This window comes from Cucurbita pepo, chromosome 20 (genome assembly GCF_057944985.1).
Source record: "Cucurbita pepo subsp. pepo isolate OVF chromosome 20, ASM5794498v1, whole genome shotgun sequence".
NCBI classification, from domain to species: domain Eukaryota; kingdom Viridiplantae; phylum Streptophyta; class Magnoliopsida; order Cucurbitales; family Cucurbitaceae; genus Cucurbita; species Cucurbita pepo.
In genome coordinates this window covers 620,539-648,305 of record NC_141817.1, presented here as the reverse complement: position 1 = coordinate 648,305, position 27,767 = coordinate 620,539, and the positions used below count along the sequence as shown (strand labels likewise).

Sequence of the window (27,767 nt, the reverse complement as noted above, 5' to 3'; positions counted from 1 at the left end):
TAGAATTTACCAACTTAATTTTGAGTATGTATGTTTTAATTAAACCTAAAAAATTATCCTTCTAAAATCTTAAATTACCCACACTTGTCCTTAGGTTTTAAATATATTATTTTTCACGTAATATTCAATTAATTAGTAGTTAATGTTCATGCCTTAGTCCGAAAGACATATCACATCACTTTAACAAAATTAAATTGATGCAAACATTAAGATAATTTTTTTTTCTTAATTTAAAATAAAAAATAAAATATTAAAAGCCTTCAAAATTTCAATAATACTTTAAATTTTTTTAAAAAAAATATAAACAATACACTTAAACTTAAAAAATAAAAATAAAAATACCTAAAATATTCTTAAAATTAATTTCAGAGAGAAAAGTTAACATTTTATTTAAAAATATTCTTAAATTTTGAAAAAAGTTTAAAAATTAATTTTAAAATTAAAGAAAAAAAAATCTTAGATAAAAAAGAAATACTTAAAACTTTTCGAACTAAGATTAAAGAGTTTATATAAAGTGTTCAAAAATGATTTTCGTCTATATATTGACGATAAAAAAATATATTAATCGATAATTTTTAAATATATCATGGTCGGTCTTGTTTAAACGTATTTATGAAAATTTTAAAAATATTGATATTTTTAAAGATGTTTTTGAAAGTTTTGGAGTAAAATACAAAATTTAGAGTTATTTGGGTATGTTGTTGTTGTTTTTTTTTTTTGTAAAGGAAAAAAAAAAGAGAGAGGAAAGCGACAAAATCCAGGATTCGAAAATGTAAAGGACGTGTAGGATAAAATAAAAATATCTGAGAGGGCTTGGGTTGTGGGTCGTGTCATAAAGCCCAACACAGAACATGATGGACACGCGTCACGTGACGGTGCCTTCACCTCACCGCTACCACGTGATCCCTCACACCCAACCTGTCAGTTTTCCTCTCTTTTTCCCTTTTTTGTAGAATTTAATAAATGAAGAAATAAGGGCCCACAGATTAATCCCCCGCCGGAAGATCCGGCCTGGTAGTTTGGTAAGGCGGTTTGTTGGAAATTGGCGACGGTGCCGTGTGGAGGGCAGTGAGGCCGGAGTAGAACCACGTGGCAAGAAGCGTATGATGTGGCACCGTGCATGTAGCAGCGCCTACTTATTCCTCCTCCACCTCCATCTCAAACCGCTTTGGGATCCGCTAAACTGCTTCTCGCCACAGTACTTCTCCCCTTGCTCCGCCATTCCGCCCCCACACTAATCATTGCTCTTTTTCTATTTCCATAATTTTTTTTTGTCATTTTTTAAAATTACGTGTACTTTTAATTTTATGTATTAAAAGGCATGGTTGGCTAATTCTTTTTCAAAAAAACCGAAAATAAATTTATTATTTGTTAATTGTATTTTAACAAATAAAAGAAATTAAAAAATAATAAAAGATGGCTAAATTGTATGCATGATGTGTACCTTTGATACAACCTTTCCTACTATCTACCTTTATTTATTACCTAATAATATCAAAGAAAATATACAAATCCAGTTGACTTAGTGCGGTAGTGTGTAAATCGTGATGACAAGGAGAATAAATGTGAGCCGTTGGATTATAATAAATTCTAGGGCCCACCTACCATTTACTTGTCCACAACATTGCCGTTCACGGCTGGGGAAGTGTGGCACGGCATTCCAACGGAGGATAACGATCGTTACCATTATTATTTTTTTATAAGGCGGCGTAATTGGTTCCCGTCAACGGCATCCGTTTGTTAAGACTATTTTTTAAAATATCCGAGTATAATTAATTACTTACTTTAAATCTTCTTGAATACTTTTCAGATTATTTTGTAATTGTAAAATATGGTGCATGCCTGACGCGAAAGCACCTTATTTATTTATTTATTTATTTATTTATTTATTTCCGTCCTTTTCTTGGTTTCTTTTATTTATTATTCTGTTTACAGCCCCTATTTTCGTTTTAACATGACACTTGTACGTAAACCATATTTTACACGTCATTAAATAATTATTTAATTTGAAATAAAAAATTGAGGAGATTGAAGCCAAAATAAAGAATGGTGTAAAGGAATTGCAAAGGTCGGGTGGAGCATTGAAGGGGCGGTGCGTAGTCCGGTTCAACGCCGAGCCCAACGATGGAATTATTTTGTTTAAAAGAAAAACGTAAATGAACTGAAAAGGGTAAAAAAAAAAAAGAAAAAAAAGGCGAAATTCAATGCCAAGTCTGTGGGCCCCGGAGCGGACTTCAGACTTTGATTCAAATATAGTTAAATGAGAAAGCAAAACCAAATATAAATAAATAAATAAATAAAAAAAAAAAAAGAAGAAAATAGAAAAAGAGGAGGAGAATCATTAAAAACAAAGACAGTGGATAAAATTGGAAAAAGAAAAAAAAAAAAAAAAAAGGGAAGGAAAAGTGGAAGAAGAGGACTGAGAATGAGGTTTCTAAACCCTCTCTTTATCCGCCACGTGTCTTTGTCGCTTTCTTCCCCATCAAACCCTACCTTTCAAATTCCAATGCCCCCATTTCCCCTCTTTTTAAACCTCCCTCGCTTCTCCTCTCCTTCACACACCACTCCCTTCTCTATCTCTTTTTCCATGGAAAATTGCACCGATAACAAAAGGCGACTTCTCAGCGAGTTCGAGGACTCACTAGCCGACTCGGCCGAGTCCAAGCTCAGACGACTTGACTCATCGGATTTCACTTCTCTCAATCCATGCACCAAGGGGAACTGGAATGTTGTTCAAGATTTAGAATCCGTCGCTGATTTCACCATTAATCTGTCGGAATCTCACGACATTCAAGATGACTTACTCAACATCCTTGAAGATTCCGACGTCGTACTAGAGCGTGATGAGAGTATTGAAGGTCTTGAACTTGACTCCTTCATTAGAAGCTTCGAGGAGGAGATTCAAGCACTACCTTCGGTCAAAACGCCGTCTCATCAGAATGAGACTCCTCAGGTCGAGCTTGGTTATCTTTACGGCGCGTCCGATGATGAGCTTGGTCTGCCGCCGACGGGAGGTTTGAGTACTGATGGGAAGAGGATGGAGGCTATTGATTTTATGCCTGCTGCTTCTTCTCCTCCTGGTGTGTTTGAGTTGGATGGGAACGTAGGGTTTGAAGATGAGATTCCGTGTTACGACTTGTTCGAGATTGGAATGGGGTTCTCCTCCGGCGCGGCGGAGGAGAATGGGTTGGGCGGGGAGTTCGTTGCATTGGGCGGTTTGTTTGATTATTCGGACGTGCCGTTTCGACCGGAGTCATTGTCGGCTTTGTAGAGACGGTTTCGAGTGGGGGTCGTGGTTTTGAGTGTCTTTTTAGTGTTTGGTCGGACGACGTCGTTTCAAGTTTTTAGGTTGTAAATTTGAAAGAACTAAAACACTAATTTTACAATAGAAATGCCAAATTTCAGAAAACAATTAAGTATTATCTTTTGTTTTTTTTAATGTAGCGTTTTTTATTTTTACCGCGGTAAAATATTAATCCTGTTAACCTGTCGGTACTATTATTCTCTCTCTTGTTTTTTATCTTTATCGATTGGGAAGGGTAGTTTGGGAAATCAACAGAATTTTAATATTTAACTAAATCAAAATATCTTTAACAAAATTAATTTTATTTAAATTTTAAGATCCCTAAATTTTCAATCTCCCATTTGTAGTTTATTTACTCGAAACGGATTTTAAAAGTTTTTCAAGTATAAATCTATATAATGAATTTAATATTATACTACATATGTATTTAAATAAAATATGACTATAGAAGTGACAGGCCAGCAAAACTTCATTTTAAAATATTAAACCATATTTTATCATTATTTTCTTTATTTTTTTTTTCCATTCTAAAAGCCCAGACACTTTTAACTAATTGTAGTTAATTTAACTACGGCCTCAGTTTAGGTATATGTATTTATATATAAATTAACTAATTGTAGTTAAAATTTAACTATGGCCTCAGTTTAGGTATATGTATTTATATATATAAGAGGTAGAATTCAAATACATTTGCAAAAAAAGTTGAGTGATCTTCAAAAAAAAAAAAAAAAAAAAAAAAGAATGAAGTCTCTAAGCATGTTGTGTTTAATCGCGTTGGTTGCTTTGACGAACAATATTATGAGGTTTTGTTTTGCAGAATCTAAGCTACAATTACCGATGTGTTTGGCAGAATCTAAGCTACAATTACCGTTCGTGAAATGGAAAGTGAATATTTTAAATGAAATGACTGCTTCAACTCTAAATATTCATTGCAAGTCAAAAGATGACGATCTAGGCGAGCATGTACTCCGCGTTGGAGATAATTACAACTGGAGTTTTAAAGAAAATTTTTGGATTACTACGTTGTTTTGGTGCCGTTTTAGCAGCAAATATGGACAAGTTAGTGGTGATGTTTTTTGGACAGCCAAATGGGATTGGTTTAATGAACAATGTGCTCATCATAATTGCACTTGGACATGTCGAGACCAAGGTATTTACATGTATTTTGAATCTCTCAAAGCCTTCCGGTTAATGTATAATTGGAATAATGCCTTCGAGTTAATGTAATAAATAATTTCATAAATAAAAACGCTCTTTATCTTTTCTAAGGTTAAAGGTTCAATTCTATACAAATTTGATTTTCAAAGCTTTAAAATTTCAATAATGCCCTCAAACTAATTAGATTGGATAGGATAGCCCTTGCATCGAGGCACTATCATGGATGCGTTGATAGAAACTTTCTGGTGATGCTATGTATATGACGGCGGTAAAAGTCACACATGTCAATGACTCCAACATGGCGCCAACAAACATGTACAAATCTACGACGCCAAGCTTACGAGAGTTATTTTTGGTTGGGGGACCACATCATTTGTAAATATGGTACAAGGTTATCCTCTTCAGAGAGGTACAACAAAATTTCATCTAAATGTCATATCATATCTTAGATTCAAACTAATAATACATTAGTAACGGTCCCACTAGACATTATATATACATTTAAATAAACAAGGTAACAAAGTTAGGGTGACATTCCATTTGGTAGCGTGGGTTCTTATCATCTCATTCATAGTCGTTTACAATTTTGAAATTTCAATCAATAAATAGAGCATATGCAGTCATACAGACGTTTTTAAAACTCATTGAATGAGCCGTTTACAATTTTGGAATTCATTATTTAGTTTAAGGTCAAAGATGGTCTCTTTCATCTTTAATGAAATAAAAGGCATAGGTTACTTCTAAAAATTAACCATGTAAAAAAAAAAAAAAAAATTCTTAGTATTTTACCTAAATTTGTTGTACATAAATAATGAATGGTGGATATTTAAACTTTACATGGATATTAATAATCATAAATTGTTGAACGTAGAACTGAAAGGAACCAATAAAATACATAATCCGTTACTAAAGGAGATAGCAGCTAAGGAGTGCTCTAAATAGGTGAGAAAATTAAGGTGAAACATGCCATTATAGCAACTCAATTTGGGTATATATAAAACAAAACAAAGAAGGGTTTCGTCAAAAAGGGGATAAAAAAGCGACCAAACTCCATAGAAAATGGAGTCTGTAAACACATTATGTTTCATTTTATTGTTGGGTTTGGGATCAAACATGCTTATGAAGCCATGTTTTGCAGAACCTGCAGAATCCAAGGTACAGCTTCCATTTTCTCGATGGCAAGTGACCATTTATAATCATATGGAGTCAACTTTGATGGTTCACTGCAAATCCAAGGACAACGATTTGGGCAGGCATGACATCAAGAAAGGGGATAACTACTTCTTGAAGTTCAAAGAAAATATTTGGCAAACCACACAGTTTTGGTGCCATTTTAGCAGCAAATATGGACAGGTTACTGGTGATGTTTTCTGGCCGGAAGAAGGAAGCCGGCTTAGCGATGAATGTAAGGATCATAACTGTGTTTGGTCTGCTCAAGACGGTGGGATTTTCTTATTGCGTGGTTCTGTCAATTCCTATCAGTTAGCCTACCCTTGGAAGAAATGATGTGAATCCCACTTTTATTTCCAGTCATTTCAACCCAAACTAATAATGAAATTATAATGAAATTTATAATTCTTTACATAATTTCTTCCTCTTTCAAATTTGTGTCTAATCTTCGCACATTGAAAATGATTCTTAAAGTCGCATCATCTTCAAGTTTAGTGCAAGGAAGAATAAAATACATTCAGAATCTTAACAACAAGGTTTGATGCTAAGGAAAACAAGACTTTGACCTTTGTTTGAGCTTTCTACTTTGTCTACGTTTGTTAAATTTGGCTTTGTCAAGGTTTGAATTTGTGTAGTTCAGTTATCGCTTGATGAAGGATCGAACTATTGATCTTTAGAAAGATAATAATTGGTGCCTTCAGACATTGGCTATGGTCGGATGGACAAAGGTTTATAAGATTATGCTGCCTTAACTTGGGATAAGTTAGAACACTTAGCAAAGGAAGTTCGATTACACAACTCTAAAGATTTGGAATATTCCTTCATATAAAGCAAAAGACAGATGTTTTCTAAATGGTTGCTGCCATGGCTTGCTCTGCTGAACCTTTAATGTATTTTTGAAGGAGAAGCATAGACTTATGGTGTGGAAAAGAATAATGGCTTTCTGGCTAAAGAATGGATACCTTCTTTTTCTCCATAGAAAAAACATGAAGGGAGAAGCAAAGCTAAAAAAGCCAAGAATAATGAACAACCAACGCACCACAATGCGGAATCAGGTTCCAAATATTAATAGCAATAATGTTGTTGTTGTTATTCAATGTTTTGATATTCTCTCGCCAATCAATACCATCGTTAAACCCAGATTTTGAAGTCCATCCCTTTCAAGTTTTGGGAGAAACCCATCAGTTTTTCTCTCTGTCTCTGTGTTTAAGCATCATAGTGGCTTAGATTCCAGGAGAAAGGTTCTGTTTTTCTTTTGTCAGTGATTTAATGACTGGAAAGGCAAGTTCAATCTTACCAACTTTTTCCATTCTTCTTCTTCATTGGCAATATTGAACTGTTTTCCCTTGACAACTATGGCAGTTTTTCTGGATGGTTTTGAGGATTCACATGGACTGTAATGGATGTTACAGGAAAGTAAGAAGAGCTCTTCTCAGTATAAAAGGTGAAATCTCTCTCTTTTTATCTCTTTTTCTCTAGAGAAATTAATATGGCTGACTATTTTCTCTCTGTCTCTCTTCAATGGATTCTATTCGGTATCTTATGACATGTAAATCCTTGTCTTCTTGCTAGAGTTGGAGGACCATTTGATAGAACAAAAGCAGTGCAGGGTAAGCGTTTGTGGAAAGTTTAGCCCTCAAGATATAGCAATCAAAATAAGGAAGAAGACCAACCGCAGAGTAGAGATATTGGAGATTCAGGAGTGTGATACCTTCACTGAAAACAATGATATCCAAGGACCCTTCATCATCAATGCCTGGAAATGCCAATCCAACTATGACCAAGCTGAAATTTGTTGTAAGCATGAAGGTAACAAAGAAGAAAAGGAAGAATTAGCTTCGTCTATAACATAAACTGTTCTTCATCCTTCATATTATTTTGCCATTTTTATGTGTCACACATGCAAATTACTTCATAAAACCATATGCATTTAGTTGTTTACCAGTCGAATAACATATAGTTGATCATGTAAGAATTAAGCAGTCCAGTGCTTATAGACGTTATTTGGAAAACTTACTATTTTATTCACAAATGAGCAATTCGTATTCATAGACAGAACAATCTAGGGATGCCATGTAACAACGACTACGTAGTTTATCTGTAGACTGACAGTGTATCAAAAGAGTGGGAGGCGTTTCATTCTTCTCGGATTGTGACAGTCGGATGAAGTCCATCCAATCCTGTTATTCACGTTGTCGTAAACGACCAACTTCCCACGCAATGCGTTGTCTGAAAGATAAAGCCATGAAGTATAAATTTGAATTCAGGAAAGGTTAAAATGATGCTTGAGTTGATTTTCTCAGTTATGTCAAACAGACTCTTGCAATGTTGAAAACTCAATGGGTTCATGAGGTAGCATACATAAAGTCATACAAATTCTTGAACTTTCTAAACTGTTTTTACCTCCAAGAATGGTTGTGGACCCATCATGTACCTGGCTTCCATCAAGAATTCCCAAGCATACATTGCCTTCTTTCTGCAGAACATGGAGTCGTTACTCCACAATATTTATAAACATGCATATAACAGCAGGAGAAATATGTCTACTATTTTTTTTTTATGGGAAATAAATAGACTTACATTGATGACTAAATAATTCTCTGGAGGAATCTCAAGTTTTGTGGACACAATCCAAAATCTGCTCTCGAACTGAAGCGTTAAAGGCTTGAAGAACCGCTTGACATCTTTAACAGATCTGCAGGCGTTCACACAAAATTTAGATTCTAGCAATAGTGGAGAGATAAGGAAATGTGTTATTCTCCCAAGAATTTATGTCTTTTTAAGCTAGAAACTTCCAATTTTTCCTTTATTTCTCCTCCTATCTAATTGTTCATCAAGGTGTTTTAGAAACAGAAGAAAATAAGCAAAGTTTTCAAGTACAAGGTGTTAGACGAACACGACTCTCCACAATGGTATGATATTGTCCACTTTGAGCATGACTCCTTTTCAGGATATTGTCCACTTTGAGCATGACTCCTTTTCTTTAGGAGTTCTTTGTTCGATATTTGAGGATTTACCAATTTATTGGCACGACTAAGTTTAGGGCATGGCTCTGATACCATGTTAGACGAACACGACTCTCTACAATGGTATGATATTGTCCACTTTGAGCATAAGCTCTCATGGCTTTGCTTTGGGCTTCCCCAAAAGGCCTCATACCAATGGAGTTAGTATTCCTCACTTATAAACCTATGATCATTCCCTAAATTAGCCGATGTGGGACTTCCATCATCCAACACAAGGAATCCATATTGATGAAGTAATTGATCAGTCGTACGTAAAGATGTAAGAGAAAATTTTAAGAACTAAATGCTATCCATGTCAATTACGCAATCTAACTCTATCGAAGAATGTCGTCATATCTGTCTTATACCTGATAGATGATTCAGTTCTCCAACAAATGATATCTGATGAATCTTGAACAATAAGCCCAAACGCTGAGAGTTCTTCAAGCTGCAGAGGAATGGAGGTTCTTAATCATCAGATACAATTTTTTTTTTTTCGCAGAAACGAGAAGGAAGTTCACTCTGGCCCACTATGCCTTGAAACTTACAGATGCAACCAACTGAGAATATGCTTCTTTTGTGAAGTAGGTGTAGGAGCTGCCACTATCGAAAACTACTCGTCCACGGTTGCTACCCCAAGTATCGAAACTCAGTGGGCTGCTTCCATAATCTATCCTCACAACCTTTGTTTGATAAAAATCTCTGAAATTATAAAATTGAAGTGGTTAAAGATCAATGAAGTACAACGAATTAAATACAATGTTGAATTCTTTCATGAGAAGGGCATAGTTCTTTGGTATCTTTGTTTTTCTGCTGTTTTATGGGGCATTTGGCTAGAGAGAAATATGAGAACTTTTAGAGGAGTTGAAGGGTCTGATCTCTAGTTGAATTTAAGGTCAACTTTTATTTTCATCTTAAAAAAATTAGTTGGAAGAAGAATGTTGCCGAGTAAGACAAATTTACACCCATAACAGGTGTAATCCATACTCACATGGAAGGGCTGTCAAGCATGGCAACCCATGCCATCCCCCACTGTGGCACAAAATCATCACCTAGAAACATATATCCACCACTTGCTGGATCACCGGTAAGACAGTGACCTACCACATTGTTTATGATCCCTTGACTCGCCAACTGGGAAGGTAAACTAACTTTAGCCCTGCTTAGTCCTAGAATGCCATCAGTCTTCGACAACGTGTTCAATAGCACGCCTTGCTGATCATATGCACACCTTGTAACCAAACAAACTAGAGAAATTTAGAACTGGACATTAGAAATAAAACTTGGATAATCTATACTACAGAGGAACAGGAGAAAAAATTATACCCGAAAATGGCGTTCAACTTGGTCAACGATCCATTGGAGAACTTTAAGGTAAACTCATCTTTAACAAGAACCCCTAGAGAGGAGCTCTGGTCAGCATATTGAATCTCGTAGTCACACTGATGGCAGGTTGCACACTGATCGCCATTATAATTTCTTTGAACTTCCATACACAAAGAGTCCTTGAAAGATACAACGTTCTCTCTTTTTGGCTTGTATAACGGACTTCTTCCCTACATTAACTATATCATTAGATTAATGTTTTGTCATCTTCCACAAAGTCCCGTAATCTACGATGGTTGGTTGCTCAATAAAATGTTGCAACAAAAATTGAAGGATGAGTGCCTCGCACTGATAAGAAAATAAAATGTTTGTGTTTATAACTTAGTTCGTATTATATTGCCCAATCTCTCTGAATATTCTATAAGATCAAACTTTGATTATCCGTTCAAGTTGGTTCAGCTGGTGCTATTCGACCCACTAAAAATTTTCAGTTTCCAATTGTGAATTTATTTGTCTTTTCCTTCCTTTTCCTTCATCTTCCCTTCACATTCTAGAATTCAACCAAACTACAACTCTAAAATAGTTCCATTGAAGACCATCAAACAACATTCCATTACTCATTTGAACAAAAAATGTGAGAAACCTCTCCCTAGTGTGAAGGAATCCCCATACGAGAACCAGGTAAGATCTCGTGTGAAGGAAGAATGTTGTAAAAAAAGAAGTTATAATAGTGGCTTGATACAATGAATTATAGCAAATTAATATGTAAAACAAGAACGAAAATTCAATAACATTAGGACATTACCTTGCCACAACTGGTGCAAGGAGCGTCACACTGAACCCATGTCAAGTCGCTCCCAGTATCAATGTCGAGGAAGTAAGGTCTTGGTGGCTCTCCAACCATTATGTAAGTATAATACAATCTATAGGTTGTCGAAAATCCATGTTAGTGCAAGTAATGGCATCTTCATGACAAACCCTGTATGCAGTCTACACAGAATGCTCAAATGCACAAGCTTAAACATTCTAATTTATAGTTAAAACCAGTAGAACCATCTCTGAATATGACTTGTGCTACATAATTTCTATGGTCATTCAAAGTGGCATTAACCCACATCACCATTTTAAAGTCAATGAAAAAGTTGGAGCTGGTATGAGCAAAGAGAAATACATACCCATCTGGATATATATCTCCACGCACAGGAAAAACGGCTGAAGAATCAGATTTTAAAGTGGAAGAAATCAATTTGGTAGGCTTGGGAACTCCAAGTACATCATTGAAAGCTGCACTCAGATCATCCTTATTTAGACCCTTAGTCCTGCCCAACTTAAGCTGGAAATCACTGCTGTCACCCAACTCCGATTGGAAATAAAGGGGAAACAGCAAGGAAGTACGGCGATCATCATCATTCTTCTCGGAACTACGAAGTTCCTGAAGGGTCTCCGGAAAACTGGAAGAATAAAGATAAATAGCAACGAGGGCAATGCTTAATAAGACGACGAGCTTTCTAGGAGTACCAGCAAAAAGCTCCCTCGACAAAGGAATACTTCGCTGATTAGAAGGGGTCTGAATCGGAAGATCCGGTGGGAGAGTCAAATGGTTGCTGTTGGGTTCTCGTTCTTCTTGACCAACGGCAACGGATTCGCGGGGAGATTCCGAGAAGTCGTCGGTGAGTGTAAAAGCAGTGATGGATTTACCCAACGACGGATTGTCCGGTGGCGGAAGAGTGATTATGACGACCCCTTTAATCTTATCGGACTCCATCTTCGACCACCGAGGAGCTACAGGAGTTCCAAATGAAAGAAGCGACAGTGGAATCCGCTTGTTACTTGGATTAAGTCTTCATCTTTGAAGCCCTCAAAGTCAAATTGTGAACATAAATCAATGGATTGGGATTGGGGTTAGCAGAAAGTCCACGATGGGAAGGATCTCGGAAGCTTACATGTTGAACAGGGCCAGAGTCAGGATCAGGATCAGCGTGGGCCATCGTTACCGGGGTCTTCAGATGATCAACGCGGGGAATGCACGCACCAGTGAAAACCAAATTTCTTTATCCACTTTTTTGTGGATTCTTTAATGATTTATTAAAATCATTTTTTGTGTTAAAATTAAAATAATAACTTCAAAATACAATTTTTGACGTTTTCATAACTACCGATGATTTTGTTGAAAATTCAGATTGTTTTTTATTTACATCATTTAAAAAATTATTTGGTAATTGAACTAAAATGATTTCGTAATTTAAAGAACATTTATAACGAAAAAAACTACCAAAAACGGTAAATTTTAGATCCAAATCCCGCGTGTTTAATATAATTAAATGTAGGCAATGAGAAAAAAAAAAAAAAAAACAAAAAAAAAACAATTTTCAATTTCCAAAGGAAAATAGAGAAAATAATAATAATAATTTTAATCTGAAAGGGGGTAACCGGCAACCGTCCACATATATGCATTGCATTGATCTTTCCGGTTCGGGGAATCTAATCGCGCGCCATTCCAGGACGGAGTACAGAGTAATTCTTCCTCCTCATTGCTACTCCTTATGATTCTTCCGATCTGTTCTTCCATCAATTTCGCATTTTAAGTTGGAACCGACCTTGAAGAGCAGCTGGAGGTCGTCAATTCTCTCTCTAGGGTCAATCACGGAGAGACTACAATCGGCCATCGGTGTTGAATGGCTCGGATCTTTGAGTATTTTGTGGTTTGTGGGATCGGGCCGGAGATTCGGACTCTAGATGGGAACAAGGGATTTCATGGATTCAGTCACTTGTATCTAGCGTCTCTTCTTGACCAGTATCCTCCTTCCAATCATTCTCTTTATCCTCCTCCACCACCTCAGCTCGCGACGGTGAGTTCCAATACAGAAACTTTATTCACTTTCAAGCATATTTTTCCTTCTTTTTTTTTTTTTTTTTTTTTTTTTTTTTTTTTTTTTTTTTTTTTTTTTCTCTAGTTTAGAGGTGTTGGATTTTTCTATCGCTTGATTAACCGGAGACTGCATCTGGATCGCATTTTGCAGTGTGTTCTACCAGCTGGGGTTGAGTTTTTTTCATCGGGTTTTGATTCCAGTGACGCCTCTACTTTTCCGCGGAGTTATCCGATTGTTTTGACTGGTATGGTTGCTGCTTAACTTTGGATTTCTTTCAGCATTTGTAATTCGAAGATGATTGGGCTTGGCTTTGTGGATGTATGTTATATTTAAATGGAATGTAATTATTAAGTACCGCATCTGTGTATACTCACTGCAATTGTTGAACTTGTAATGCAGAGGGCGATGGGTCAAAAATTTATGTCAGTTGCATTGCTTTTAGAGACCCTGTTAGTGAGGATATTGCCGAAGCCTACCGCCTTCCACCAAATTCTTATGCTGATAAATGTATCTGTATTGTTTCTCGTTCACCCAGCTTCCATGTCCTTAAAGATGCGCTGGAGGAATTATTTGCTTTGTGCTTCTCCAGCAGTGGGAGTAGGTCAGTACATAACTAGATACTCTCTCCATTTCATCATACTTATGTATGTGGCATCAGATTCTGGTACCACATCATGAGCTATAAAGCTGATTTTATAGACATGAGTGCATTTATTTAGCAAATTTGCATCCAGAAGGAAGAGAAATGAAATATAGAAGAAGGGCGATGAGAAATCAACCCAACCTTCCAAGGGTATCATAAAAATTTATTTAACTGACATTAACCAATAAAGTCATGATTACTAAAATCAATCGGCTTAAGAACTTGAATTTCAGTGGAATTGTTTCCCTTGGCTACTATTATTCTCACCTACCCAACATTTCAGCAAGCCTCTGTGGGACATCATAGCATTCATGATCTCCAATGTACCTCTGCCGACTCCTGGGAAGGAACGGATTTTGTTTGGCATTGAGAATTGTCTTCTTTCCGTTCAGGCTCCACCAAAGGATGGGCTTCCCCATGCCGATGTAATTTTTTCTTTCCTTTTGTAATACTTTTTGAAAACAGGCTAAGCGCTGATGTGCCTCGCAGACAGTGTTCTTCAGAAAGTGAAATGATTTATCTTCTCATCTAACGATCATTTCTCTTCACGAGGACTGCAGATTTCGTTTCAGCCGCTTATGCAGTGCTTGGATTTGGAAAATTTAATCAAACTTTTCACTGCCGTCTTGCTGGAGAGGAGGATTCTTCTTCGATCAAACAAGTATCTCTTTGTTACTATAGACTTCTTGAAGTGATATTTGTCATAACTTATTTATCTTATTCATTTGTTTGATGAATAAATTGGATTTTTTTTCAATTTCTTTTTAATTTATGTTTACAGGAATTCTCATTTGATTGTTTTGAATGTAAGAGATTCAATGCATGATTTACCAAGTACTTAAGAATTCAGGGTTTCTTGTAATCTTAAAGAACAAATGTTTTTTGTTTGGTTGGCTTTTTTTCCCTAGTCCCTATACTATAAAGCCCTTCTCTCCTAGTACTGGTCAGTTTCTTGTGGAACAAATTGGAATTTGTCCTACATACTCTCGTACCATCTGTAAGCTCCAAGTTTGATAATTGTCATTTTTTAGTATGTGATAGCGTATGTTTTCTTTTTCTTCTTTGTGCAGGTATTCACTTTTAACTCTTGTATCAGAAGCCATTTGTCATTTAATATATCCATTTAGATGGCAGGTCAGTTACTTTACTTTAAAATCATTTTTTGAGTTATTAAATATTAAAGAATTCTTCTCTTGATTTTTTGATTGAAAATATTTGTAATTCCTATTCATTTTTTTAAAAAAATGTGATAGTTGAAAGCCATAATTTGTAATTTTTGGCGTGATAGTAGTGAGTCGGGTTTTGTGCATATTTTTCTGCTTCTTTCTTATAGACTCTAACCCAAGCTTTCTATGTTGTCCTGAAGCATGTCTACATTCCGTTACTCTTTTTCAGTGGAGTAGACTATATTGATGCTCCCACACCGTATATGATGGGTCTTCATTCCGGCGTTGATACATCCTATCTGGCAATGGATGGTGTAAGTAATTTCTTTTATATTATTATGTTTATTTTTTAACATGATTAAATTGCATGAGAAGCAATGTTTATCATGGCTATATTAAAATATACCGCCCTGTCTGACATTTGTGGTCAGCAACATATTTGGTATGTGGCCTCTTGGTTCCCAAATATATATGTAATATATTAAGATATAATGCTAAGGCACATAAACCTTTCTTATATTTCTTATACTCTTAAAGGAGGCCAGTTATGATATGTTTGTTGCTACATCATTAACAGTATCTTTTTAACTGTTTCTTAAAAAATAATATTACAGTCAATTCTTTGTGCAGCTTGCTGTTTTGATAGAAGAGGCAACTTTAACGTGTTTTGACTTCTTTCTTGGAAATGTCATGTGCAAACTATCTCTGCGTTCATGATAATGTTGAACTTTTATAGAAACATAAAACTTTTTATTGATTTTACAAGATTTTAGCAAAGGTATTAACCAATAGGATGAACAGTGGCTTGATTTCAGAGGCTCAGGGGGATTTCATTGTGGGGATGAAAATCCTTGATTAGGTTCTCATAGCCAATGAATCTATCGAAGATTAAGAGGGCAGAAACAGGAGGGGGTTATTTTTAAGATTGATTTTCAGAAGGCTTGTGGCCATGTGGGTTGGAACTTCTTTGACAAAATTCTTCAAAAGAAGGGCTTCGGTTACAAGTGATCTTGGATATGGAGTTGTGTTGGAACAGTTAAATACTCTTTTCTCATCAATGGAAGACCCAAGGGTAAGCTCATAGCTTCGAGAGGCAAGAGATAGGGTGAGTCATTATCTCCCTTCTTATTCTTGCTTGTGGCGGATGTTTTGTGCATGATGGTTTCCAAAAGGATTAGTGGAGCATCTCCTTCTACTCTAGTAAGAAAGAGTCATTAATTCTGAATCAAATCCTTGACTTCTTTGAAGTCATGTCAGATCTTAAGATCAAAAGAGGTAAATATCAAATTCTGGGGTTGAATAATGATCCTAGTAAGGTGAGTTGGAGGGTGAAACTGGTTGGTTGGGAGATTGGCACTTTTCCTACCTCGTATTTGGGTCTTCCTCTCAAGAATAATCCAAGGCATACCTCCTTCTGAAATCCTGGAGGATAAGGTGAGAAAGAGATTGACTTCTTGGAAGAATTTTTTTCCTCAAAATGAGGTAGAATAACTTCATTCGACCGCTTTAATTGGTATTCCCAATTATTTATTTACTCTTTTCAGAGCTTCATGTGCGGTGTGTAAGGGTTTAGAAAAGCTTAGGAGGGACTTCCTGTGAAAAGCTGTGGAAGAAGCTAAAGATGTGATGGTTAGTTGGTAGGCTTTGGGGAAGTCTGTGCACTCGGGAGGGTTGGAGTTGGGGAATTTAAGGGATCATAACAAAGTGTTGTTGGCAAAATGGTTATGGCATTCCCCCTGGAGTCTACTACCTTTTGGTATGGGATTATCTTACGCAAGTACGATTCTCATCCCTTTGAATGGATGTCTGGTGAAATCTCTAACAATCTCCCTTCTTCCTCTGATCTGGTTCATTTGGTTGTGGAGATGGAATGATGCATACTTTTGGGAGGACGAGTGGGTGAAGGCTCGACCCCTCTATAGTACGTTTCCTACTCTTTATCACTTATTCTTCACGAAAAACCATCCTGTAGCCAATGTCCTAAATTACTCAGGGATCTCTTCCTCTCTTTCTTTCGAGTTTTGTCATCTGTTGTTCGATAGAGAAATGGTGGAGGTCTCACTCTTCTTTCTTTAATTGAGGAGTTTGTGCTTCGACTGAGGAGAAAGGATATTCATTTCTGGAGCCCCAACCCTTCTGAGGGCTTTTCTTGTAGCTCTTTTCTTTGTTGCTTGTTAAACTCCTATCCCTCTAGGGAGTCTACTTTTTTTGTTATTTGAAGGGTGAAAATTCTAAAAAAGGTGAAGTTGTTTGTCTGGTAGGTTATTCACGAAAGAATCAATACTCTTGATAGGCTCTTGAAGATAATGCACTCGTTGGTTGGTCCATTTTGTTGCATTCTTTGTTGGAAGACAAAGGAAGACCTAGATCATGTACTTTGGAATGGTGATTATGCTTGGTTCGTCTGGAATTACCTCTTTGGTGTGTTTGGCCTTCAACTTGCTTGCCACAGAGTCTTTAGCAATATGATTGAGGAATTCCTCTTCCATCTACCGTTTTAGAAGAATGTGAGATCTTTATGGCAAGAGGGGATGTGTTCAGAGGGGATCTGTGGAATCTTTGGGAGAAAGAAACAATATAACTTTCAGAGGGGTTGACAGGTAGTCTTTTGATGTTTGGTCCTTCATGAGATTCCATGTTTCTCTTTAGGCGTCAGTATCAAACTCTTTTTGTAATTATTCGTTAGGCCTTATTAGATCCCCTTTCTGAATGGTTGGTCCATTTTGTCAGTTTTATTTTTTTGATGCCCATGTATTTTTTTTTCTTTTTTCTAGAGCTTCCAAGAATCCACTCCGATTATAATTAATCACAAAAGGGATTCAATAACAAGACATTACCTGCTAGATTTGTGGGTTGGAGCTTCCTGGAATACTGTGCTTTTATTGTTTTTATATACGTTGTCTTTTTTCCTTCAAATATTTTATTTCAGCTGAAACATTGATCATTTTTGTGAATTCATGATGTTCCTATCATGGAGTTATCTAGTGTATTAAATCAGCTAAATGCTTACCGTTGGCTTATTTTGAACCTTAGGTTGTTGTAGTGGACCTTGAGTATAATTGTATCACAACCACTGAGGACATACCCCCTATTCCAGAACCAGAGCTCGGATCTTTGCGTAGCGAGCTGATGAAATTATTATATCCCAATGTTGTCAGCATAGATCAAATGAGGTCTGATTTGCGTAGCTCGTGTGAGCAGTACCCTAGAGGTATCTGCAAGCCTTGGGGAGAAGACCATGACCTTCAGCTTAGGTAATAATTGGGTATCAGGAGTTATAATTATGAAGTAATTTAAGCTTTCCTACTGATTTTTTTTTTTTTTTTTTTTTTCCCCTTTTTCAAAAGTTTGCTTGCATATAAACAAATTCTCTATAATTTTCCATAAAAACTTGATTGTGGTTTATATCCTTAGGTTTTTGGCTTTTGTGATTGTTGTGAAGAACCTCAGATACTCTTATTGGAGACCCAGGATCCATTGGTTTTACTTTTACTATTTTCTTTAATCTAGAACTCATTCTCAAGACTGTCTAACAAGTATGGCATATGTTTTAATACTCTTTGCACCATCTCAACATTTTTTACAATTTTTTTTCTGTTTTAACTTGGGACATGTATATCCAGATAGTTTCTCTTCCAATTTTAAGTTCTTTTCTCAGTGGTAAAAGGTAGTTTCACCAAGTAGAAGTTATGATTTCTATGCTACTTTTCTTCATTATGCAATATTGGAGTCTGAAACAATAAATTGTTTACTGCTTAAGCTTTCTCATCACTTAAATTCATTCTGCATCGTTGTCAATTGTTATCACCTGCCTTCATCGATTTGGCTATCATCATATGTATGAATGTTCTAATATATGGACCCGGAGATTATGCATAAAAGAGACATTTCAGAAACTAATTATAATTGTTGGCATATGTGCTTTTAAAGTAGCCAATATGCAATGTATATGACTATTATATGCCTGAATGATGGTGTCAGTCTTGGATCTCTATGATATCTAAAATGTTTTTAGGGCTTAGGCACCTGCAGTAAACTTTTATTTAAATTTAACATGGTCTGTGTAGACTTGACTTCATAAACAAAACTTGAGTATGATGGTATTTTCCCCATCCTTCATGCAGGTTGATATTTTTGAAATTCTTTGCATCACTCTTAAGTGGCTATCGCAATTTTATAGTATGTAATTCTCTCTCTCTCTCCCTCTCCGCCTCTCTCTCTCACACACTAATATTTACAGATAAGGGGGTTTGGCTTCGTAATTTCTTACAATTTTTCTTCAATAAAAATTGTTGATCAGGAAAACAGTGAGACAGATGCCTTCAATACACAAGCTTTCTTGAAGAAGCGTTCACGATCAACTAATCAACCAGAAGATCCTATGGTAACGCCATCTAATTGATCCTTTGCATGTCATCTTCTGTGTACTTATCTTTTGAATTATTAATCAAACTGATTTATCTTCAAATAGATAGTTTACGTGATATTATCTTTTTGCCAATTCAAATGCAACAATATTTTCCTGAGAAAGTTCTCTTTGCACCCCCCACCCCCCCCCTCCCAATATTTGGGTTCATAAATTACGCCCCTAATACTTCTGCGGCGTTTTCAGATAACTCAGTTCCTGGAGTCCCAAGGGTTCTTAGACTATCTAGAGAGATGCATAGGTTCTGATGAAAGTAATAACAACATTCTTGACAAGTTACAAGATGCAATTGGGAGGGGTCAAAATCCTCTTTCAATTCTTCCGTCCTCATTGGCTGAACCTGACATCATAACAATTTCTGACCCTGATATGGGATCATCAGGTAAAGACTATATCATATTCTAATCAAATGGTGAGCCACATAATTAATAAACGGGCATAAAAGTATTCTTAAAACCTTTGATGGGTGCTAAGATGTTGATTTTTCTTCCCCATTTCCTTCGCAGGTTCTGGTGCGAAGTACACTTATGATAGATTTCCTTCAAACGTCAGAACTGAGGAGCAGGAAGAAAAGAGACAACAAATACTAGCAGCAGTGCGTGGAGCTTTTGAATATTCTGGAAAGCACAACCCTAAGTATGAATTTACATTCAAAATCTTGTCACTACCCTGCAGGGCTATAAATTGGTTGTCAAACTTGTCCGTTAACCTTTGATCTTTCTTTCTGCAATCAGTTCACCTTCTATGCTGATGGGCAGGGATCCAAAAGCACCAAGCCTCAGTCCAATGGAGAGGGCTGTAAGTTCTTTACATTATGTCACTCTTGAACTTCTAAATTTAATTTGAGGCTGGTCCTGGAATTTACTATGTAGTCAACTCACAGGCCGAAAGAGAGCGCATGGTTTTGGACATAAAAGTCAAACTACAGGTTCATTATTTTACTTATTATTGCAATAATTTCTTCTAAGTCTGCTTATGTTCAAGTCATAGATGGTATTGGCTTCAGGTGTTTATGTATTGACTAACATTTTTTTGTTGATTAGGGTCTCTGGCTACGTCTTCTGAAACTGGGTGCAACTGATGATCCTCTTTCTTCTTTTGAATATGGCACTATTCTCGGTAAATTTTTTAAGGCTTATTGCTGGTTTATAGAGAAGATATTGTCTCTGTTTGTTTTAAATACATTTAGTTTTTTAATTAAGAAAAAAATCTATGATTATTTTTTTGCAGCTTTGATCGAGTCTGATGCAGAGGGAATTGGTGGTAGTGGGTTTGTTGAGTGTATTAGAGAGCACATAAATACTGTAAGTGGCTCGTGGGATTGATAACAGTTGGTTATTAATGCTCAAACTCCAATTTTGTGATACCTACTCTCAGTATCCTTATCATTACCTTTCCCATTTCTCTTTCCCACAAATTCAGGTCTTCGATTCACATTAGGTTTGTTAGTGCATAGTGTCAGAAAATAAATAAATTTAAGAAATGAATAAAGTAAAACAGTGAGAATATGACAATTCCAATCCAAAACCTAAGAGAGAGGTCAAGGAAGTTAAGATCATAAAGAAATGTTGTGGTCTTTATATTCCTAGGATTGTAGTTCGGTTGGTATGAAGACGTTGACAGGTTCATTATCTCAAGATGGCATTGGGTTAACATTTGACTGGTTTTGTGTTCTCAGGGATGGCTTTGTCAGTTAACCGATGAACAGTTTATTGCTGTGAAAGAATTGGTATGCAATCATGATCTGAATTAATTGGATGCAACTTGACATGTTTATAGTGACGAACTTCAGTTTATGACATTTTTTTTTTATCATACGATAATTTATTCTTTATTATTAAAAATGAGCGAAATTGATTTCAGCAATTTAGTTTGTTTATATTGCCTGCCTTTTTTTTATTGTGCTTAAATAAAAGAAAGTATTCAAGTTGTTTGGGATGAGTTAAATTTGTTTTCTTTTGCTAGCAAAATGATTCGTTGATTTAGAAATTTGTTTGGGGTTTTATTATATTATTTTTTTATTGAGAAGGTGGTAGCAACTTTTGATTTAGCGTCATGAAAAGGTACAAAAGAAAACAGAGGGGGAAATTTGTCTAACAAATGGAGGTTACAAAAAGATGGACTGAACAGCGACTAATTATAGAAAAGCTAATTTAATATATATCTAATTGGAGAACACTCCCCCCCCCCCCCCCCCCCCAAAAAAAAAAAAAAAAAAAGAGAGAAGAGCATGCCTTACATATATACTTACGTAGATGTATGTGTATATATGGGTATATATATATATACACACACACACGTGTATAACTATGTATGGGTATGTATATATATATAGACACACACATGTGTGTATAACTATGTATGGGTATATATAAATATTAGAATACAAATACTATTCCAACTTTCCTGAACATAGTTACTTGCAGTTGTAAACAATTGTAAGAAAGCACACAAAGTTTGTATTTGCTTTTTGCGCTGTACAGCTAAATAAAAGTTTTGAAGATTTTTCTTTTCCAGTACCTCACTTTTAATGTTTAAATTAAAATTTGTTTTTCTGATCAGCTAAAAACAGCAATCAGTCGTGCAACTTCACGAAATGATATATTGACAATTAGGGATGCCCTTGAAGTGTCTGGTGAAATATACAAGAAAGACCCTAATAATGTTCCTGATTACATCCAACGCCATCTTATTTCTTTATCTATATGGGAGGAGTTAAGGTGAGATTTACTTCCCAGTTCTGTCGGTATTCATTCTTCTACTTATGTTAGCTTTCTAGTTTTGTAACATTTCTCATCTAATTTTCTGAATGGTTTTTTTTCCCTTCTTATTTATCAACAACGATAATCATATTCCATATCTTTGATGAAAAATGCTAAATTAGGTTGGATTAATGTTGGAATCATCTAGATTTTTATTTTGAAGCTCCAATTCGTGACATTGTAGATCTGTTATTTCCCTTTTATTTTTCAGTATCACACCAGTTTATTCACGAATTGGTCCATCCTACCATGAAATATTATGTTTGTTATTTGTACTTTTTTGGGTTCAATTTTGATATTTTATTTTATGCAGGTTTTGGGAAGGCTATTTTGATTATTTGATGGAACAGTCTTCAAATAAGTAAGAATTACATGGTTTATGCAAGAAAGTGCTGAATTAATTACTACTTTATTATCTATTCTCTCTTTTTTTTTTTCTTTTTTTTTTCTTTTTTTTTTTTCTGTGGCTGCTCTATAAAATGCTTTTGACTATGTGTATTTTTTAACCTCAGGCTTAATTAATGGTTTCACTCCTTGTAGATTCTCAAATACTTGAAATGGGTTTTTATCTTTTAGGATGACTTTATATGGTTGCTACTTGCCACATCAAAGTTTTCTATGTTTACATGCCAACTTCCAGAGGACTTTGGTATCGATATTTATTCTGTTTTTCCAGCTTCTCCTTTTAAACTCATTCCTTCAGATGATCTTTCAATTTTCCCTACCTTTGATGATGCAGTTTAGACCCAGGCTGTACATTTGAGTTTTTTGCTCTTCACCAGAACTTCACTGATTTCACAAAGTCTCATTGCACGGTCCAGACACATTATCATAAATGGATAGAGTCCTCAAGATAAAATCCCATTTCTAATAGCATAAGAACAAGGTCTTAAACAATTCTTGATTTCTTCGATAATCTCGTCCATGAACTTCACTGCTAATTCTTGAGAAGCTAAGAATTTGAAAGATGGACCTTTTGGGTTTCCCTTAGGGTGGACTTAGTAAAATTACTAATAACCATAGAATTTCCACATAATCTCAAGTCATCAGTCTATTAGAGCCTCTATGGGTATTGGTAAGCTGTATCTCCCTATCATCTCCCTGACGTTCTCTTCTAATGCTTTCATGTAGATTTAACTTGTTTTTGTTCTATTTTATTTTGAATGCAGATCCGCCAATTATACATCTCTGGTTTCTGCACAGCTAATTGTTATGGCATCGCATATGGTACTTCTCACCCCCCTGAAATACACACACAAAAATGCTACTTTAGTTGTCTTATCTTATCACTCGTTTTTGTAATCAAGTCCCTTCCTCACGCCCCACCCCCCATAAAAAGAAACTTAATTCTGTTTATTGCCTACTTGAAAGGCTGGACTTGGGCTTCCTGACATCGATGCTTGGTACATGATTGAGACAATTGCGGAGAAAAACAGCATAGGATACAAACAACTTGTAAGTCAAATGATTTTATCGGATTCATCATTATCTGCGTATGCATTACAGAACTGTTCACATCCACCAATGCTTGCTTCATCTGCAATTAAGAAAAGTTCCAAAGATGGTTGGTTGTTTGTTATCATTTGTTCCCAGATTTCATTCTGGATCCTGTAAATCGCGTGTATAATGTCCCATGCAGGCTGCAGTTTGGAAAGTGTTAAACTCAGAATAGGTCTTGCAGTTGCATTACCATATGAGTTCTCTCATCTACAATCCTACTTTAATGATTTTCAGATAAAGCTTCGAGGTTTCTTATCCCATATCCAGCAGCTGCGCATTAGTTATTGGGGACTCTCTGCTGTTAAGTCTCAATCCACATCTGCCCATGCAACGCCATCTCCGCATCCCAAAGATGGATCTGATCAGAATCAGCAGCCTGCTGAGGCTTCTGTTGTTGGAAGAAGCTGGGTTCAGAGCATGTTCAGCAGGGACACATCTGCAAGGATTAACTTGGGTCGTAGTGGCCGTTGGACTGCTGATGGTGGGTGCCTCATATGTAGTTTTTATCAAGGTTTTGTGGATTAATATTAGCAGTACAATCAAAGAGTTTTTGTTGTTTGTTTACTCTTTTGCATTCAGTCCCGACCGAGAGTGGTACTTCTCAAAGACAAGATTTACCCTCAGCTGGGCAGAAAAAAGTTCAAAGCAATATTCGCGTTCTTAGGGGTCATAGTGGAGCTGTGACAGCACTTCATTGTGTTTCAAAAAGGGAGGTGTGGGACTTGGTGGGAGACCGTGAGGATGCAGGTTTCTTCATTAGTGGAAGCACAGACTGCTTGGTAAAATTTTGATATCTCATTTTTCTCATCTTTTGGAGAACCATGTGGACTAAAGATTTTGTGTGAAATATGGATTTTGAAGTGTTGAATCATATTGAACAAAATTGCCTAGGTCAAGATATGGGATCCAAGTCTTCGTGGTTCTGAACTGCGAGCAACTTTAAAGGGTCACACAGGGTATTTTGTCTAACTCCTTAAATTCTCATTCTGAGCGATCAGTTTGATTTAGTCTCTTTCGGTATAAGTTCACTACTACGTGCATAGTTTTTTTAGTTTTACTTAAATAAAGCCCTCTCTGAACCCTTTTTTTGTGAGCATACAGACCTGTTCGTGCGATTAATTCTGATCGAGGAAAAGTAGTTTCTGGGTCTGATGATCACTCAGTTATTGTATGGGATAAGCAAACAACCCAGCTTCTAGAAGAGCTGAAAGGCCACGATGCACAGGTTTTTTTGGAATAAAATTATGAAAACCAGTATTATTAACTAAATGGAGTCTGCAATCCCTAAATGTGTCATATGTTGATCTTTGCAGGTCAGTTGTGTGCGTATGCTATCAGGTGAACGTGTCCTTACCGCTGCGCATGATGGAACCGTGAAGATGTGGGATGTCAGAACTGATACTTGTGTAGCAACTGTTGGTCGTTGCTCTAGTGCAGTTATATGCATGGAATATGATGACTCTACGGGGATATTGGCTGCTGGTGGTAGAGATACGTATGTTAATTCACTGAAATTATATTTGCTTTGGTTATGTTGATTTAGAAGGTGGCTGAGATACGCCGTTAATTGTCTGAAATGAGATATGTTCTATTACGTCTTTTGTGAGTATACTGTCACTAAATTGTTATCTATATACTGGATATTCGCATTTCAGAATAGCAAATATCTGGGACATCCGTGCTGGCCGGCAAATGCACAAGCTCTTAGGTCATACGAAATGGATACGGTAAGTGGTGTAACCCACAGTAGTTGCTTTTATTATTTGGAAAAAGATATCAATACAACCTTAGGGAGCCAATATTTGTAGGCTCAAAATGTGGGTAACCGGTTAAATTACCAGCCCACCAACTAAATGCATTGTAATAATATAAGGTCTGCCCAAATACTAACTTGCAGGCTAGGAAATAAAAATAGTTCAAGGATAAATAAAATCTCTAAACCTAAGCTTAAAAGCAAGGTGAACATTCCAGACAGAGAGGACAAGCGTCTTCAGCTACACTAGTGTAGAGATCACAATTTTTGTTTTTCTTGGCTTTCCTAGTATTGCCTCTTTGTGTATTTTAATATATCGTTCAGTTTAATACATATATGGCATCCATGCAGCTCAATAAGAATGGTAGGAGACACTATTGTTACTGGTAGTGATGATTGGACCGCTAGACTGTGGTCTGTTTCTCGAGGAGCATGTGATGCTGTTCTAGCATGCCATGCTGGCCCAATATTGGCCGTAGAGTATTCTACACTGGATAAAGGAATAATAACTGGTATGTAACTTACCTTTATCAGGGTACTAATGCAGTTAAAGAACATGGAAGTTTCAAATTGAAATAATGGGTACATGCTTTCCTTTCAGGTTCATCTGATGGACTTCTTCGTTTTTGGGAAAACGAGGATGGTAAATTATCTATGTACAATTTTGAAGTTATTGATGATGAAGTCTTTTTACTTTATCTTTCCTCTACATCATCAAGTGTCAATTATGGGCTTTTGTTCGTTGCATTGGGGCTTTTTCATTTTCTGTTATGCAAACTTTTCTGGTTGTATATGCAGGAGGTATTAGATGTGTGAAGAATGTCACCATTCATAGTGCTGCCATACTGTCCATCAGTGCTGGGGAACATTGGTTAGGAATTGGAGCGGCAGATAACTCTATGTCCCTATTTCATCGGCCACAAGAGAGACTCGGTGGCTTCTCTAACACGGGTGCAAAAATGGCTGGGTGGCAACTGTACAGAACCCCACAAAAGACTGCAGCCATGGTATAAAGTTCTCCTTTTTTTTTTTTTCCGATTTCTTAGTCGGTTTGGACTCTTTTGACAGCCTCTGTTCCTTTATATATATATATATATATATATATATATATATATATATATATATATATATATATAGGTATATAGATATATATAATGTTTTGGTTCTATTCTATCCTGGGAAACGGGTTTGTGCCTTCCCTTTACATAAATGTAGAAGACAAGGAAATTAGTTGTTGCCTTGTGACTTCCTTTACTCAGGCCAATGAAGGCAAAGCTAAAGAACTACATGCAATATTCAAATGTTAAGAATGTTTTACCATTATAGAGTAGAACAATCTTTCCTTGTCCACAGAGATCTTGCTTTTCTAGTTATCTTTGTTTTGATTCTTAGTGTTGTTATCTTGAAATTTTTAAGAAAAAGTTCTCCATTTGAGTGCACCTATTGTATTCATCCAGGTACGATGCGCATCTTCGGACCTCGAAAGGAAACGAATATGCACTGGTGGTCGTAATGGCCTTCTGAGGCTCTGGGAAGCAACTATCAACATCTGAGGCAACATTATCATTGTGAGTTCAAATGTTATACTATCATGTCTTTTGTATTTCCTTCTTTTGCGTTCTTTCAAAAAGTTTCCAAAAACCTTACTCTGGTTATGCCATTTGTTTGGTCCGCAGCTTCTTTTCATTTGCTTCATCAATTCATGCGGAAATGTGATTCAAATAGTTGGCTAGCTCCAGCTAAAAATTGGACTTGGTTGATGTAATATTTCAGCGGTGAAATGTACAGAGAAGTGAGGACTCATTACAAGACTGCGAAGCTACCCTCATGGAATGAAGATGCCAATGCCATACCCCAACATTCACTGATTCTCTGCGTTTTTTGGGACAACCAGATGTGGAAATGTGTAATCAACGGCTAACTGGTCGATTTTATTAGCTTATTCAAGTTTTGGATCGCATTGGGCTTTAGATTTACTTTGTCTGTTTGAATTTTTGTTGTTTTCACTCTTACACATCAGGATATAGCACAATATATATCGGAATATTGCACTAGTATATAAGAGAGAGGTGAGTTTGACGGTGTAAGTGAGTTTCAATCGAGTTTTTGTAGCAATTGATGTCGAGTTAGTATGTTTGTTTAGATTAATGTTGGATCTCTCATCCATTAAGTCTATATATATTCATTAATGTTCTAAAAAAACTTCAAATAGAGATTTCTACTCAAATCTGACTTTTACATATTTTTGGAACATGTATTCTGACTATGCGGGCCAAAGCCAAGCTTATTACAGAGAAGTCATCTAGAATGATCCCATATTGCCTTACCTCGGTTTCAAGTTTCGAACGTATGAGTGCAGCTAAAAGTTGTATGCATACAAAAACGTCGCATCTTGTCTCGTCATCTTGGTTTCCAACGGCACGATTCACGCATCATAATATTATCTCAAGTCTTGGGATGTCATCGATCTTACTGCTCGCTCCTGCGCACTTATCAAGAACTGACTCCATGAGTCAACTATATTGTCGGAACATCCTAAACATTCATCCATTCTGGTACTATCGAGACATGAACTTTTCTGCCCATGTCAAGTCGTTTATGGACATTGTACCGGGTAGCGGGTGCATAGATCAACCTCTGACACATGGGTTGGGACGCAATGTCAACACACCTGTGTCGTTCGA

The 27,767-nt window shown here is 36.3% G+C and overlaps 4 protein-coding genes across 8 annotated transcripts; 3 read left to right on the top strand and 1 right to left on the bottom strand.

The window, feature by feature from the left end:
* Nucleotides 1–2,526: 2,526 nt before the first annotated feature.
* Nucleotides 2,527–3,439, top strand: LOC111783283 (uncharacterized). The gene has a single exon (XM_023664205.2). The coding sequence runs from the start codon at nt 2,588–2,590 to the stop codon at nt 3,269–3,271; it is 684 nt and encodes a 227-aa protein (XP_023519973.2). The 5' UTR covers nt 2,527–2,587; the 3' UTR covers nt 3,272–3,439.
* Nucleotides 3,440–5,274: 1,835 nt separating this feature from the next.
* LOC111783129 (Eukaryotic aspartyl protease family protein) lies at nt 5,275–11,923 on the bottom strand. Of its 4 annotated transcripts, XR_015414708.1 has the most exons (12): nt 11,907–11,923; nt 11,139–11,810; nt 10,769–10,886; nt 9,964–10,193; nt 9,629–9,868; nt 9,186–9,339; nt 9,006–9,085; nt 8,213–8,327; nt 8,036–8,108; nt 7,650–7,861; nt 7,344–7,417; nt 5,275–5,685 (listed from the first exon to the last, which is right to left on the bottom strand). XR_015414708.1 is itself a non-coding variant. In XM_023664025.2 (10 exons), exons 2-10 carry the CDS (start codon nt 11,726–11,728, stop codon nt 7,749–7,751), a joined length of 1,713 nt encoding a protein of 570 aa, XP_023519793.1. In that variant the 5' UTR covers nt 11,729–11,810; nt 11,907–11,923; the 3' UTR covers nt 7,540–7,748. The 4 variants fall into 4 exon arrangements, 2 of the variants coding, with proteins under 2 accessions (XP_023519793.1, XP_023519792.1); XR_015414707.1 differs by having other exon boundaries at nt 5,275–7,417; XM_023664025.2 differs by lacking the exons at nt 5,275–5,685; nt 7,344–7,417 and having other exon boundaries at nt 7,540–7,861.
* On the top strand, nt 6,775–7,664 carry LOC111783131 (heavy metal-associated isoprenylated plant protein 7-like). The gene is made up of 3 exons (XM_023664026.2): nt 6,775–6,913; nt 6,995–7,076; nt 7,205–7,664. Exons 1-3 carry the CDS (start codon nt 6,902–6,904, stop codon nt 7,483–7,485), a joined length of 375 nt encoding a protein of 124 aa, XP_023519794.1. The 5' UTR covers nt 6,775–6,901; the 3' UTR covers nt 7,486–7,664.
* A 495-nt stretch (nt 11,924–12,418) lies between the features above and the next one.
* On the top strand, nt 12,419–27,231 carry SCD1 (stomatal cytokinesis defective / SCD1 protein (SCD1)). Of its 2 annotated transcripts, none has more exons than XM_023663626.2 (32): nt 12,419–12,812; nt 12,984–13,077; nt 13,233–13,434; nt 13,760–13,901; nt 14,037–14,137; nt 14,547–14,610; nt 14,843–14,956; nt 17,676–17,896; nt 18,767–18,821; nt 18,943–19,026; nt 19,255–19,450; nt 19,575–19,704; nt 19,803–19,866; nt 19,952–19,996; nt 20,112–20,187; nt 20,299–20,372; nt 20,747–20,797; nt 21,631–21,788; nt 22,144–22,191; nt 23,000–23,057; nt 23,202–23,285; nt 23,565–23,811; nt 23,910–24,109; nt 24,222–24,286; nt 24,432–24,555; nt 24,644–24,825; nt 24,986–25,057; nt 25,435–25,595; nt 25,685–25,726; nt 25,882–26,090; nt 26,541–26,651; nt 26,857–27,231. In XM_023663626.2, the coding sequence occupies exons 1-31, from the start codon at nt 12,639–12,641 to the stop codon at nt 26,634–26,636; spliced, it is 3,633 nt and encodes a 1,210-aa protein (XP_023519394.1). In that variant the 5' UTR covers nt 12,419–12,638; the 3' UTR covers nt 26,637–26,651; nt 26,857–27,231. The 2 variants fall into 2 exon arrangements, with proteins under 2 accessions (XP_023519394.1, XP_023519393.1); XM_023663625.2 differs by having other exon boundaries at nt 26,760–27,231.
* Nucleotides 27,232–27,767: the final 536 nt, after the last annotated feature.

What these genes read in the sequence shown, in the direction of transcription:
- LOC111783283 (XM_023664205.2), top strand. Translation starts at nt 2,588, where the DNA reads ATGGAAAATTGCACCGATAACAAAAGGCGACTTCTCAGCGAGTTCGAG.
- LOC111783131 (XM_023664026.2), top strand. An exon ending in AGCTCTTCTCAGTATAAAAG is followed by an intron (nt 7,077 to 7,204) that starts GTGAAATCTCTC and finishes TCTTCTTGCTAG; the next exon opens with AGTTGGAGGACCATTTGATA.
- LOC111783129 (XM_023664025.2), bottom strand. Translation starts at nt 11,728, where the DNA reads ATGGAGTCCGATAAGATTAAAGGGGTCGTCATAATCACTCTTCCGCCA. An exon ending in AAGTTGAACGCCATTTTCGG is followed by an intron (nt 9,869 to 9,963) that starts GTATAATTTTTT and finishes TTTGGTTACAAG; the next exon opens with GTGTGCATATGATCAGCAAG. An exon ending in AGAATTATTTAGTCATCAAT is followed by an intron (nt 8,109 to 8,212) that starts GTAAGTCTATTT and finishes CATGTTCTGCAG; the next exon opens with AAAGAAGGCAATGTATGCTT.
- SCD1 (XM_023663626.2), top strand. Translation starts at nt 12,639, where the DNA reads ATGGCTCGGATCTTTGAGTATTTTGTGGTTTGTGGGATCGGGCCGGAG. An exon ending in TTATTGCTGTGAAAGAATTG is followed by an intron (nt 20,798 to 21,630) that starts GTATGCAATCAT and finishes TTTTCTGATCAG; the next exon opens with CTAAAAACAGCAATCAGTCG. An exon ending in GTGGAAGCACAGACTGCTTG is followed by an intron (nt 24,110 to 24,221) that starts GTAAAATTTTGA and finishes AAAATTGCCTAG; the next exon opens with GTCAAGATATGGGATCCAAG.